This window comes from Nothoprocta perdicaria, unplaced genomic scaffold (genome assembly GCF_003342845.1).
Source record: "Nothoprocta perdicaria isolate Ctin4 unplaced genomic scaffold, notPer1 scaffold_35, whole genome shotgun sequence".
NCBI lineage: Eukaryota > Metazoa > Chordata > Aves > Tinamiformes > Tinamidae > Nothoprocta > Nothoprocta perdicaria.
Window position 1 is genome coordinate 1,232,273 of NW_020455588.1, and position 12,975 is coordinate 1,245,247.

The 12,975-nt window shown below is 33.5% G+C and overlaps 1 protein-coding gene across 1 annotated transcript in view; it reads right to left on the reverse strand.

Moving 5' to 3' along the window:
- KIAA0825 (KIAA0825 ortholog) overlaps positions 1-12,975 on the reverse strand; it is a 210,384-nt gene that overhangs the window by 118,124 nt on the left and 79,285 nt on the right. Inside the window, exons 14-17 of the mRNA XM_026044103.1 lie at positions 11,801-11,940; positions 4,022-4,213; positions 2,188-2,421; positions 137-545 (exon numbers count right to left, since the gene is read on the reverse strand). Coding sequence (XP_025899888.1) covers positions 137-545; positions 2,188-2,421; positions 4,022-4,213; positions 11,801-11,940 — 975 coding nt within the window. The remainder of the gene's footprint in view (positions 1-136; positions 546-2,187; positions 2,422-4,021; positions 4,214-11,800; positions 11,941-12,975) is intronic.

The window sequence follows — 12,975 nt, forward strand, 5'->3', positions numbered from 1 at the left end:
ATTAAGAACTAATCCATTTCACTTAACATGACTATTCATGTAAAAAATTAAAACAAAAAATAATATCCATAAGCACATCATTAATCCAGTAAAATAAAAAGCAAACAACAGCAGTTAAAATACAGCAAATTCTTACCAGTCTGTGATCAATTTTTTAGCTTTCAGCAACTGGCTTTCAATCCAGTTTGGTCTTTGTTTTTCAATGCTCTGTATAACCTTCTGGGTCACTTGTCTAGGACCACTTTTCTGTTTTCCCATAATACTTTCTAAGCACACACGAACTAAACCGAGTTTTTCTTTGCTCCATCTGTCAAGTGTTGCACCTGTTAAAAGTTCTGCAGTATTTCCATCCTCAAATATCCGACATATAATTACAATCAAGTTCCAGACAAGCAGACCAGCTTTCTTCAATTCAACAAAGTTTCTTGACATTTTTCTCTCAGCCAGAAAAAAGAAGTACTTAATTGGGGGAGGCAAACATGCAATCACTGTAGGTAACTTGCTGATTACAATAGATACTGCCTGAGCTGCAAGCCTTGTGAAGCCTTAAAAAAAGAAAGAAAAGAAGATATGATTAACATTAGCATTCCAGTTCTATCACAGCATCATTCTGAATGTTGTATGATAATTTCTAACTTTCTTTTGTACCAAAAACGGGTAAAAAGCTTAAGTACTCAACATTGTAGCTACACTTTTATTTGCTTCATCCATATGAATCCCCCCAAATCTCAACAATAACATGAATTGAAAACAGAGAACCTAGAAAATTTAGAATTCAGATCGTGATTCTATTAACAATTAGTCCCTCGGTGCACAGTTATTACAGAATAAATGAAAAAGATAACAGCCTGGTATTCTGAGTAGCTTGTAATAAACCATTAAGGCCTTCAAAATTGCATTTTTTTTTTTAACTTTTAACTTTTAACTTTTAACATAGAGCATTGAAGTAAATCTCTTAGAAAGAGTGACAGAAACAAAGATTACGAATATACTTTTTATCCTATTTTCAAACCTACAAAACTTCATCTTATAGACTTCCATATAAGAAGGCTGTGCACTCTATAGCATTCCTTTTTAATTCCTACAGATTTTAGGAGTAACTATAAAAGTAGCTATGGAAAATATGCTGTCGAAAAAAGGAGACTCATCTAAAACTAAAACAAAAATATGGCAAAAAACGTTAGTAGGGTTCTAGGTGTCACATAACCAATTTGTCTTTAAAACTAAGCAAGTCAGCCAACATACTTAGCCTCCTAGCTGGTTTTATCAGTTTAGCAATAACCTAAAATTATCACACAAGTTTAGACTAAACTTGACCTGCTTAGATTGGAGTATGAGTGGAATGAACATACAGGCAGCCTCATAAACATGCATCATGATGCTGAAAAAGAGGGTATATAGAAGAGAAGAATGGATTGAAGACTGCACATGGTAAAGCAGGCTTGACCAAAATCTACCAAATTCAAAACTTCATGACAGAATACATTAGTGTACTCTATGGAATGCTCTACTGAAAATAATTCAGGCAATATTTTGATGGCAATAAGTTTGTGGTGAAATTTTTGCAAAGCTTGGCATTTTAAAATGATGAAGGGGCCTTAGGCAAAGCAGGCTACGAAAGGAAATACCAGGAACCATCTTTACATTCAATCTCCTTCAAAATATATCGTATCATAAATATTATCTATATTTCTTTAGTGACTGCTTCAACAATCAAGCATTAAATTCATTACCAGGGTTAGTGTTATGCAAATAGAACTTGTTTCATTGTGAAGTTAGGATGAACAAGTTTGTATCATTGCAGTCAACACAACAGGTCTACATTTAGGCAGTTTCAATTAAAAATATGATAACCATAAGAAGAATTAGTTACAACCACGAACATAAGAGTATAGAGATTATTTGCTTTGTCTTGAATCCCACAATACTAATGTCATATGGTAAAAACATAAGCGCTACCAATTTTCTTTAGAAAAACTTCTTTATGCATGCAAGGGTGTAAACCTCAAGAAAGAGCTATTAAATTGTAATGTGGGAATTCCATTTTTTTAAAGTATGTTTGAAAGTATTTTTTCTTATTGTCAAATTCTAACCCTCATGAATCCTAACCATTCATTTTTGACAAACTCAGTAAATGTTTAACAAACTCTTATGAAGAACTTGTATAATATTATAATTTTCACCTACATTTTCCAGATTCTTTTCTCTTCATTTCTCGAGGTGTATAATTCCATTCCTTTGGAACAGTTTTCAGTAAACTTTCAGGAACTATTTGCTTGTGCTGATATGTTCCATAGTTTTCTGTTGCCTCCCATGAATGCATCAGAGAAATTATCTGCCTCACTACTCCCTTAACTGAATTAATCAAAGTCGTCTTCAAGTGTTTGATAATCTCTGGCTCTGAGTTGCCACAACTGGAAACTTCAGAAGAAAAAAAGGATCAATTATTCAGGAAGTGTATAAACATTCATGCACATTGGTTTCAGAAAGCGGAGTTTTGGAAACCTTACGGAAACAAAAGTAAGAAAGTAATGATTCATAGCAACTTACTCACAACTGCTGGTCTGTTACAAATCAAAGAAATAGTACTAAGCAAAACCTTGTAGCATGTACCGCTTAATACAGTACTGGCAAAGGCGATAAATTCCTTTATTTACTTCTTCCTTATTTCCCCACACAATATATTTCTCAAAGTGTAACTTAGACAGATGTCTTCCTTTTTATGTGTAGTATATTTATTATTTGTTAGAGTTTAATAACACAAGTAGAAATACTTATTTATCTCTATCTCCTTGTCTTCGATAGTACTAATAAACATATGTTTGTCAGCTAACTAATCCAGTTTATTAGAGAACAACAAAGGAAAAAGGATATTTTGTCAATAAAAATGCATCACCAGCAACACAGCTTGTTATAAGAGACTGCACGTTGAAAAAGGAACATTTTAAATGCAGTTAGTGACATTAGCATGAGTATTTATCTTCTCCACCTTCTTAAAAAACACAAGAAGAAGAAGGGCTGTGCTGAAGCCCAGGTGACATACAGAAGGTAGCTCCTCTGCAGAATTCCACTAGAAGTTAAGCTAGAGCGTATCAAGCGATTAACAGTGTGAAGCCATCTTCCATCACGAGAGCTAAGCAGCAGCTTCTACTTTTAGAACTTTTCCCTTTCGATCTTTTATTCCTAGAAATCACAATTGCTCAGCTGAATCTTAAACTTCAGTAAACCATCAAGACTTTTGAAAGATCTTTAAAATAAATGGGGGGAGGGAAAAGAAAGCCAAACAAGGGAGCATTAGGGGGGAGGCCTTAATAGTTTAAGGGAAAGGCAGCTGTAGAGCACAGCACATATTTGAAAAGAATTGTCTCTCAGAACTATCAGGACATTTTCAGTGAAACTCAAAAGAAAAACACTAGAGTAGCAGCCGTCAGGCAAGACACAGATTTATTTCAGCAGGTTTTTCACTAAGGTCCCTTGCCCTAACTTTTGCTTATCTGTACTAGTCTGAGTTTAGCCATATTCCTTTTCAGGTTGAATCCAGCTTTTTACCTTGGAGAGCAGCATTATTCCCTGTAATCAGGAGCACAGCTCTCCATCTCCATGGAAAACTAGGATCTGCCTGCCTGTTGGCAACAGAGCCCATCAGAATATTTCTGCCTCAAAAGGAGTCCTTCCTTTTTCTTCCACTCTAATCATTTCCCACTTTGAAATACTGGCAAAAGTCTGGAGCTCTTAACTGCCCAGAAACAAAGAACCTGTATGCATGGATGAACTACAGAAGTTGTCTGCTGCAAACTTGCTGGTAAAACTCTGGCAAATCAGACTCCTGGTCTACCACACTGCTTTATAACCTATATTCTGCAAAACTTACACCATGCCTATAGCATTCTGATAGCACTTCAGTTATTATTTTAAAGCATCCATCATTTCATCTAACTTAAGTAAAACTTATATGCAATATCTGTCTGATAAGTAATGAAGCTTAACATGAGATTAAAATAAGTATTAATAGATAAAATACCTGTCATATTACACAAGGAATCCCACAGATGCTCCTTTTCCATGTAGGTCTCAAAAGCAATACCAAGTGATTTAGGTGACAAAACACAGGAAGACAACACGGTGAAGATTGCTTCAATCAGGGTAGGCTCTTTGGTACTTGGTTTCTGTTCTAAGAAAGAACTTTGTTCATCAGAATTCAGCACTTCATTTCCTTGAAAATAAGTAAAAAAACATGATTATCATAATTTCCAAAGAATATCATAATAATAAGTCATAATAATGGACAGTGTTAATCAAACTGAAAATTGCATCTGAATAATACTTCAAAGAACAATACTTGCAGATGTTCAAATCTGATATTGCTCTGCAAAATGACATTTGACCATCTTCCTGAATTACATATAGTCATTCAAAACCTCTTCAAAGTATGCTTGTAAACTGTGAAATATGCCTCTTGATTCAAAAAAAAAAAAACCCATTCACTATAGAAAATGAAGTTGATTATTTATTAAATATTAGTCAAAGGAAACTATACTGTTTTTGTAGAATCACAACAAAAAGTTTCCATATGCTTAAATCCTATTATCAATAAATTAATATGAAATAACAGAAATAAATTTTGATGTATAAAATCAAATAGAGTAGCAGCTCCTCAGAATACATTGGATCTGATCCTTTTTCAGCATAAGAAGAAATTTAAAAAACAGTTGCCCAAAACAAAATGTGATCCCTAGTAAGTTACAGCAACTTATACTTTTAAAGGTAAGTGAATATTTTGATAAATATGATTGATATTTACCCACATAACATGTAATTCTATTTTTTTCATAATCATTACAAAATATTCTCTCAGTTGAAGAATAATAATGTGTTTAAAGCTGTCTGAACCAAAGTAATTCAATGGCTTGGAGTTTTGCTAATATATGTTTCTAGAATACACTTGTCATGTTAATGACCATAACAAATAACTAGACACAGAACAACTTATAACACTTTTTCTTTTTTTTTTTTTAAGAAAAAATTTAGAAAACTAAATTAGATACAATTCTACTTGAAATTTTCATTTTCTGCCACTTTGGCTGCCTGTTACTTTAGCAATTTGTGTAGGAGAAAGAGGGAGAGAACAATTTCTAGACTGCTTGTTTCTAGTTGATTCATCATTGTTCAATGGTATCTGTGACCTGAAGTTAAGCCTAATTTTCCTTTATCAAAGTATTGTAGAGTATGTGATTGTCAGTCTTTATTATTAGCTTTACCAATAAGTTTCCCACTACAAAAAAAAATTAGAAAAATGGAAAGAAGTATAAGAGAAATCTGGAGAGGATTATGCATACCTTCTTACAGCTACAGTGTGAACTGCACAAATATTTCGCTTCTAAGCAAAGATCTTCAAAAATCAAGAAACATACAACTAAAACTCATTCTGAGGCTAAACACAACAACAAATTATACAACAACAAGCTTTAATCAGCTTTCTCCTATTTCATCCCAAAGTAGATTGGTAAGAATAAGGACCCCTCAAAGTTCAAGTAGTGTTAACATTCTGACTGATGAAACCGGCAGGATAATGTTGGATAATTTAAAAGTTTAACTAGCTGATCAGTATAGCCAGTTAAATATTTTGAATTGGGAATCTACAGAAAGATAGGTAGATTTCTGTTATTTTTTTTTCTTTAACATTTATTAGCTTACTTGTACATTATATACATTAAATATTCATCTTAGCTTGAATTGCCAATACAGAATTGTTGACGATAAGAACAGTATTTATGACAGGCATGAAACTTGTTGCCCACTGATGCTTCCCACTACATATTTGTCCCTCTCTCCCCCTCCACTCACTACATCTGTATATCAAAAGCTAATCTGTGAATCTAAAGCTTCCACAGGCAGCTCAAAGAATATGCTTTTTTTGTTAGTATTAGTTAGCATTTTTGCTAGTATTACTTCTATAAATATGGATATAAGTAACTTTAGTTAGTTATCTGCTTAAAAAATTAGCTGTTTGTTATTCTTATATGCTCCCTCAAGTTCCACATGCAGAGATGATCCCAAAATAGATACACATTATTATTATTATTAATACAAATATCTTTATGAGAAAAGCAGATGTTTTGAAAATTTTGCCATTAATAGTTATGGTTTAAATCAGTCATGATGCAACAATCTTCCTTTGTCAAAATAATGAACATAATCTCTTTGGATGGTGCTATACATTAAAAATAGATTTTCAAAGAGACAGGATTACACGTATAATTTATCTGTATTTCTTTTCTATTCACTGAAATATCTGCCAGTAACTTGCCGACATTATCACACTGATATAGCTCTTATCAGCTACCAGATTAGCCATAAAATGTATCTTAACAAATTCAGAGAATCTTCTTTTATTGACTCTAGAATTCCTCCTCCCTAACGAACCCGTAACACGCAGGTAAATTATAAACAGCTATACTGTATTTTTTACCAATATAGTTAGTAACAATTTTAATTTCTTCAGGCTACTTTAATAAAGAAAATGATGATGCAACTTTGTTTTTTCTCTCCCTCATACAGTTCTTCTATTTGCAAATAACACAGAATTTCTCTTTTCCTCACATCAAGAATGCAAAAAGGATGTATCTGTAGTGTTTATAGGATTAAACCTCTTTCAGTAGAACTCTATACTGCTTGCTTCTTTGAGCTACCTGCTCAGAGTTTCTTCTATCATTTACTTTTATTCCTTTTCTGTTACTGTTCTGGTAGCTCTATTGTACTTGTCTCCCATACAGACAAACCTCTCCAGCACAATTATCCAGTCTGGCTTGATAGCTAGAATCTATTATAACTTTAAAAGTGTCTTCATACTGGCAGAACATTTTTTTTTTTTTATTTATTCCAAACTAAAATTGAAGATCACCTTTTTCTTGAATGAAATGCAGGGTTTTATCCCAGCCATTTCAGTTTTGTCAAATCCAAACATAAAACAAAGTATAAAACAATATGATAATATAATAATAATATATTCTCCATATTAGCTGCCACCTATGAATCCATTGCATCCTATACTTGTGACAAAAAAAGACTGAAGAAAATATGTAACAAACTTTAGATCATTTAACCTTAGTTATTAATATATCAGCAAACTAGTAGTCTGTGTATATATCATTAATCCTAAACTATTTTACTCTCATTCAACCTTATTCAGAATCTTTTTCTCCCTGAACAATTTCTTTCTGAACATCTGGGAAGAAGCTTCCATTAATGACTCCCTGGGTTAATTGCTTCTGTGAAATCTGTCTACCTGGGTCAAATAGAAAATTCATCACTATCATAATCCCTCCAGCTTTGCTTTTAATGGGTAATATAATATGCTGGAATCCTGGCATGCTGATAGCCAAAAGTTGATGGGACAATATTGAATTTAGGCTTATGGCTACACTACATTCTTTGCATTACTGCTATTGGGAACAAACTGAACAAGTTCCTTTAAACCCGTTTTCTCTTTTTTTTAGCTCATTGTTGGGAAGTGATCAAATGGAACAGGACATCTGATTGAGGTCCATTTGCTATGGTTCTTCTGACAAGAACTGTAACAATAATAATCAGTAAGCCTACCCTTCTACCCTTTTACCACTTTGGATATACCAGTATGGTATTGATAACAGTTTTGGTCAGAATGGTGTTTCAAGGTGAAACCACCTTCAAAAGTATTTCTTAATCCTATGATGTTCAACCAGAATTAAACATTTTGATTTCATGAAAAAGCTGGTGAAACTTCTCTATTGCTCTAGAGTCTCACACGAGCCTACATTTTGCCTCAATGCACGATCCAGAAACATCTGGGGACAAAATCATCTCTTCACAAGCACCCAAATTCCTTCAAGAGACTATTTCTTGTTCTTCAAATGTGGCTAGAGTTGCAGATGAAAAGCCCAAGTTGTCTCAAAACAGAAAAAAATACAATCCTGCATGTCCATCATGTCCCTATTTATACCCAAATATATGCCCCTATGTGTATTTCCCTAAAACTCTCTTTCTGAACTATGAGACTAACATTTTTTTTTTCCAGCCTAGGAGGTTGTGCTTCAGGATTCCCAAATCCAGTGAGTTATTTCAGAAAAGCATAAAGGTTACTAGCTTCAAGCACCCTAATAAAAATTCTTAAGCCTGTTTTACACATTTCACCAATGACAGAAATTCTTTATGCAGACAATTTATCTAGAGAGCAAACACTTCTGCAATAACTCACTACAAAGTTGGCCTGAGTCGCAAGCAAGGTCAGCTGGTAAAGGCGACACTGCACTCTGACATTAGGTGAGTTACAGAAAATCAGTGCCATTTAGCTTAAGATGCTATGGCAGGTAAAGATCTCCTCACAAGAGGAACAGAGCTGAGGTATATTAAAAAAAAAAAATCCTTTCCACTCAATATCAAGTTGTTTCTCTTGGCAGAAATTCATTTATAGAAATGCAGACTTAGAAAACTCTTCATATCTATTAGTGTCTAGGGAGTGAGGTGGTACTGCACTGCATTTTTTCTTCCTTAATGGAAATTCCCTCCCCCAACTGATTATGCATGTACTTTTTGAAACAACTTACATTTCTCTGGGTTCAGTTTCATATTTCAGTTCCATACTTATCACAGAACACTTGAAAATGTCACTACCAGCTCTTGTTTCCAAGTTTTAGCAAGGGCTAGGATATCATCTAGGTGCAACTATACATGCTATATGATAGCCTTTTCTATTACTCTCTCAAATGCACATTGTACAAGCCAAAAATACTTGGTTAAGCTACCAAAGGCCCTGTCCTGCCCTGAAAACAATTCTCTTGCAGTCTACTTCCATGTGACAGTATTCACTTTAAAGATGAATATATAAAATTAAATTTCTTGTGTATTCATTGTAATAAATAAGAATTCTTTAAAGGGATTTAATTTCACTTTCTATTACCCAGAGTCTACAAAAGTAGACTGAGGACTTAAGACTGAATGAAGGCCTTGGATGTGCCTTGCTGATGATTCCTCCATGATCTCCTTATCTATAACTGGTAAATGGTGAGCTGAGTGAATATGTTGGTCCTCATTTGTATTGCTCTTGTGCTGCGCTAGTGTAGTTCAGTACAGCTACTATTTGCTTTATTATGTGAAGACTGTGAAAGTTCCTGAAAAAAAAGACTTTCAAATGAGAAGTCATAGATTGTTCTTTGTACTCTCATTTAGAGTAAGTCTGGCAGAAATCCTGTTTCACCCTTTCTTTTTCTATATCAGCATCTCCTGGATTCAATAACTTGTATTATGCAAGAACCCTTTTCTTTATTCTTCCATTATTTGTTGCTTGTCAGAATAATCCATTTCTGTTTCATATTCATGAATGATAAAGTAATTCTGATAAAAATGTTCCCCAAGAAAACTGCAATACTGTTTGTTTTGTCAGAAAGTTAACTAAATATTTGCTATCTTCATTATTTCTTCCCAGAGCAGGGAAAACACAGGTCTGCAGATCTTTCGCTTATTCAGAAATACACCTCAGAAGAAAATTATTAAATCCTGGATATTTAAAAAACAACTCCAAGCATTTATTACTGTATAGCTAAATGTAACTCAAAACACCTAGGTTATCTAGACTTCCAGTTTGAGTTACAGAGATCTCATTATTTCTTTTTTTTCTTTCTTTTTTTTTTTTTTTAATAAAAGTTTATTTTCCCCAGGTGCTTATGCACTTTAGATGAAAAAGGTGAGAGGTATGTCCAAAATTTGTCACTTAAAGTTTGGATCTTTTTTACTCCTGAACCTGAAAGATAGACTTCTTAAGCACTTGTTATGTTTTATCCTGGTTAACTTTAATTTTATAATGTTAATTTTGTGAGTTCATTCTCTTCAAACTGCCAGCATTTGCTTGAAGTACTTCCCTTTTCCTATTTCTCAAGTAGCTCCTTTTAACTACTCATCCTGCTATTAACAACTTACCATGTTTGTAAACTAAATCTGTACCTCATACAAAAATAATGAAATGATTTTGAAAACCTTAATTTCATAAATATACGCTATAGAACTAGCCTTAGTAGACTCACAGCAAGTTCATGATTAATGTTCAACTCCACCATTATCATCTAATTCCTTTAGTGCACTGCTATCAAAAATATTTCAGCTTCCATGGTATCCTTTAACAAGCGTTTATTCTGATCTTTGGTCTGATATTCACCATGAGACAATATGAAAACCATTACCAATAACTGGAGAACAACAAAATTGAATTTGCTTTTATGATACCTGCCACAAATATCCAAGAATTTTGCTACAATACAAAAAACACCCATAATTGCAAAGCAAAAACCATCTCTGTGTGTATATTATATATATATATTATATATAATATATATAGTTGTAGTCTTTTAAAAAGAACTCATATCTACAGGCCTAATTTGCAAAGAGAAAAGAAATACATAAAGAAAATTTTCCTATTTAAATATTCATATAATCTAGATTTAAATATTGGGGTTAAATACTAGGCTGTTTTATTGTCACTAAGGTAAAATCGCTCAAAACCGACAATGACCTCTTTCTGTTTTTACACAGAATTTTACACATTACAAAGTTTTATTGTTAATGGGTACAGGAGTATGAATTACTGAAAGCGTTTTATCCTACTGACCAGAAGAACCCCAAACTGTCATTGCTATTACTGAACACAGCTTATTGGTGCAACTTTTCTTATACTATCATATAAAACAGCTCACGTCAAAAATACTTTAGCTCCTCTAGCACAAGCAAAGCTGTATTTGAGTAAATGGTGTTTGATAGTTGCATTTTTTTTTTTTATCTATAATACAGTCTTTTTTATATTATTTACAGTTCTATTTTCTATCAAATGAATGATGTAAAGAATACAATTACCTTATTATTAGCTAATTAATCTCAAAGTGAATGTAGAAGACAGATCATTGGAAGTTTCAACTTTATATAAAGTGTAAGTTTATTCATATCGATGTTGTAGCTATATTATTACCACATCTGTAAATAGCATGATTTCTAACTCAAAGTAACACATATTTTCCTGAAGCTGAAGAAGCTGAAGAAGTCGGTCAGTCACTAGATTAATATATTCTGTCATTTAATCCATGTGATAATACAAGCAACAGTAAAATTCAATGCTGGATAACACTACGGTAAGAATATGATCCCAATCAAACATTTGTCAGTCTTTGTAAAAGATGACAGGTACGTGAATGAACACAGTGCAGCTCTCAATAACATGCATGACAAGTTGAAGCAATGTTGTACCCCGATAAATGTTAGGACACTTTAAAAATGACAGAATTAAATCATTTAATACTATGTGGAGCTAATAGTTTGTTTGATAAGCAGCAGGGATTCGTTTCCTAAAGAAAGATAGAAACAGAGACTCTCATTTCAATATTGCTAGAAAATAATAATTATGTCAAACAGCCAACCATACCATAAACTTTTCCACTTCATCTAGAAATTAAAAGATACATTAATAACATTGTTTCAAATAATGTTAACATTTCAAAGCTATGTTAATAACATTGTTGTTCTTTCAAAATGACATTAAATTTACTTATTACAGACTTAAACTGCTGCCTGTTTCTGAACTATGAACGCTCACAGATGGACTGCAATGTTTGTTCCATTAAAAAGTGAAAAATCTTTCTTTTTTCCTGTTTGAGAAGTGCCCTACTGCTAACTGAATGGCTATTGATACCCAATACTGGTTCATGGACTTCCCTCAAGTATTAAAGATGAATTTGTGTTTCTCACTGATATCCTTACAGAAATAAATAGTATAAATACTTACTTGAACTCCTCAATAAGATTCTCACTAGGAGACAATCATGATGTAGCAATGTTTCCAAAAGCAAGTTCAAATTACAGTATGGTTGGGATAAGAGCAGTTTCAGCTGACCCTGGGCTGCCATTTCGCTGACCGATGGAGTCCTTTCAAAATGTAAGATAAAGAGAGAATAATGTAGTTAATTTATCTATGAAATTAATATCCTTAAAGTGCAGATGTAATGCTAACTCCTTTAAATGTCAGTTCCCCCCAGATTACTCTGAAAATGCTTTCATGCTTGCTTACTTTAAGGCAGCTCAGGGAAGGAATTACATTTAATCTCAACTAGCTAAAAGCAAATTAACATTTGGTAGCCTGCCAAAGTTAAAACTGATATAGAGTAACCTCACATTTTTCACACAGCCATGTTGTTCTACGAGGCAAAAAGGGGTTGTCTGTGCCTGAATAAATTTAAGGATATTATTTTTCAGTTCACTGTTACATTAATTGTTTGGCAAAAGCTTTGAAATGTCCTGAATGAATGAAGTACCTGAAGCTGACAAATAACAGAAGACAAAAAACAGAAGACACTGCAAGAAATGCATAAGGATGAACAATTCCTACATGTCCATAAGAATCCATCTGAAATACTAGATTCTTTGGGACACAGTTTTGCTTGAAATGAGGCATGAGAAAGTGTAGTATGAACTCATTACTTTAAGGAAATAGTTGTTTGTTTGTCCTTTGTTTTCTGTTTCCATGTTTTGGAAAGATTAGGTTTCCAAACAGAAACATCCATCCCAGGGCTTCTTCTGAGCTTGGTCAATTACCCAACAGCAGGACTCAAGCAGGAACAATCAAAATGTCGATGAATTTTTATTTCAATTTTACAAAATCTTTTTGAGCTCTGTAAGAAGTCTTTCTCTCTCTCTCTCTCTCTCTTTTTTTTTTTTTTTTTTTTTTTTTTTAAGCCAGTGTTCTTATCCCTACCCTCTTTTGTACACCTGAGAAGCTCCACATCTCCCCCAGCTGCTCCTCTCATTGTGCATTTGTCTTCTCATATCCCTGGGACACAAAAGGGTGCAGATTCCTCTAGGTTACCTCTCTGCAGGGAAGTGCATGAGGCAAGTCTGTTGTTGATGGCAAAGTAGAGACTGTTCCTCTGTCCACCACACTATCCCGCTCCTACAATTGTGGAG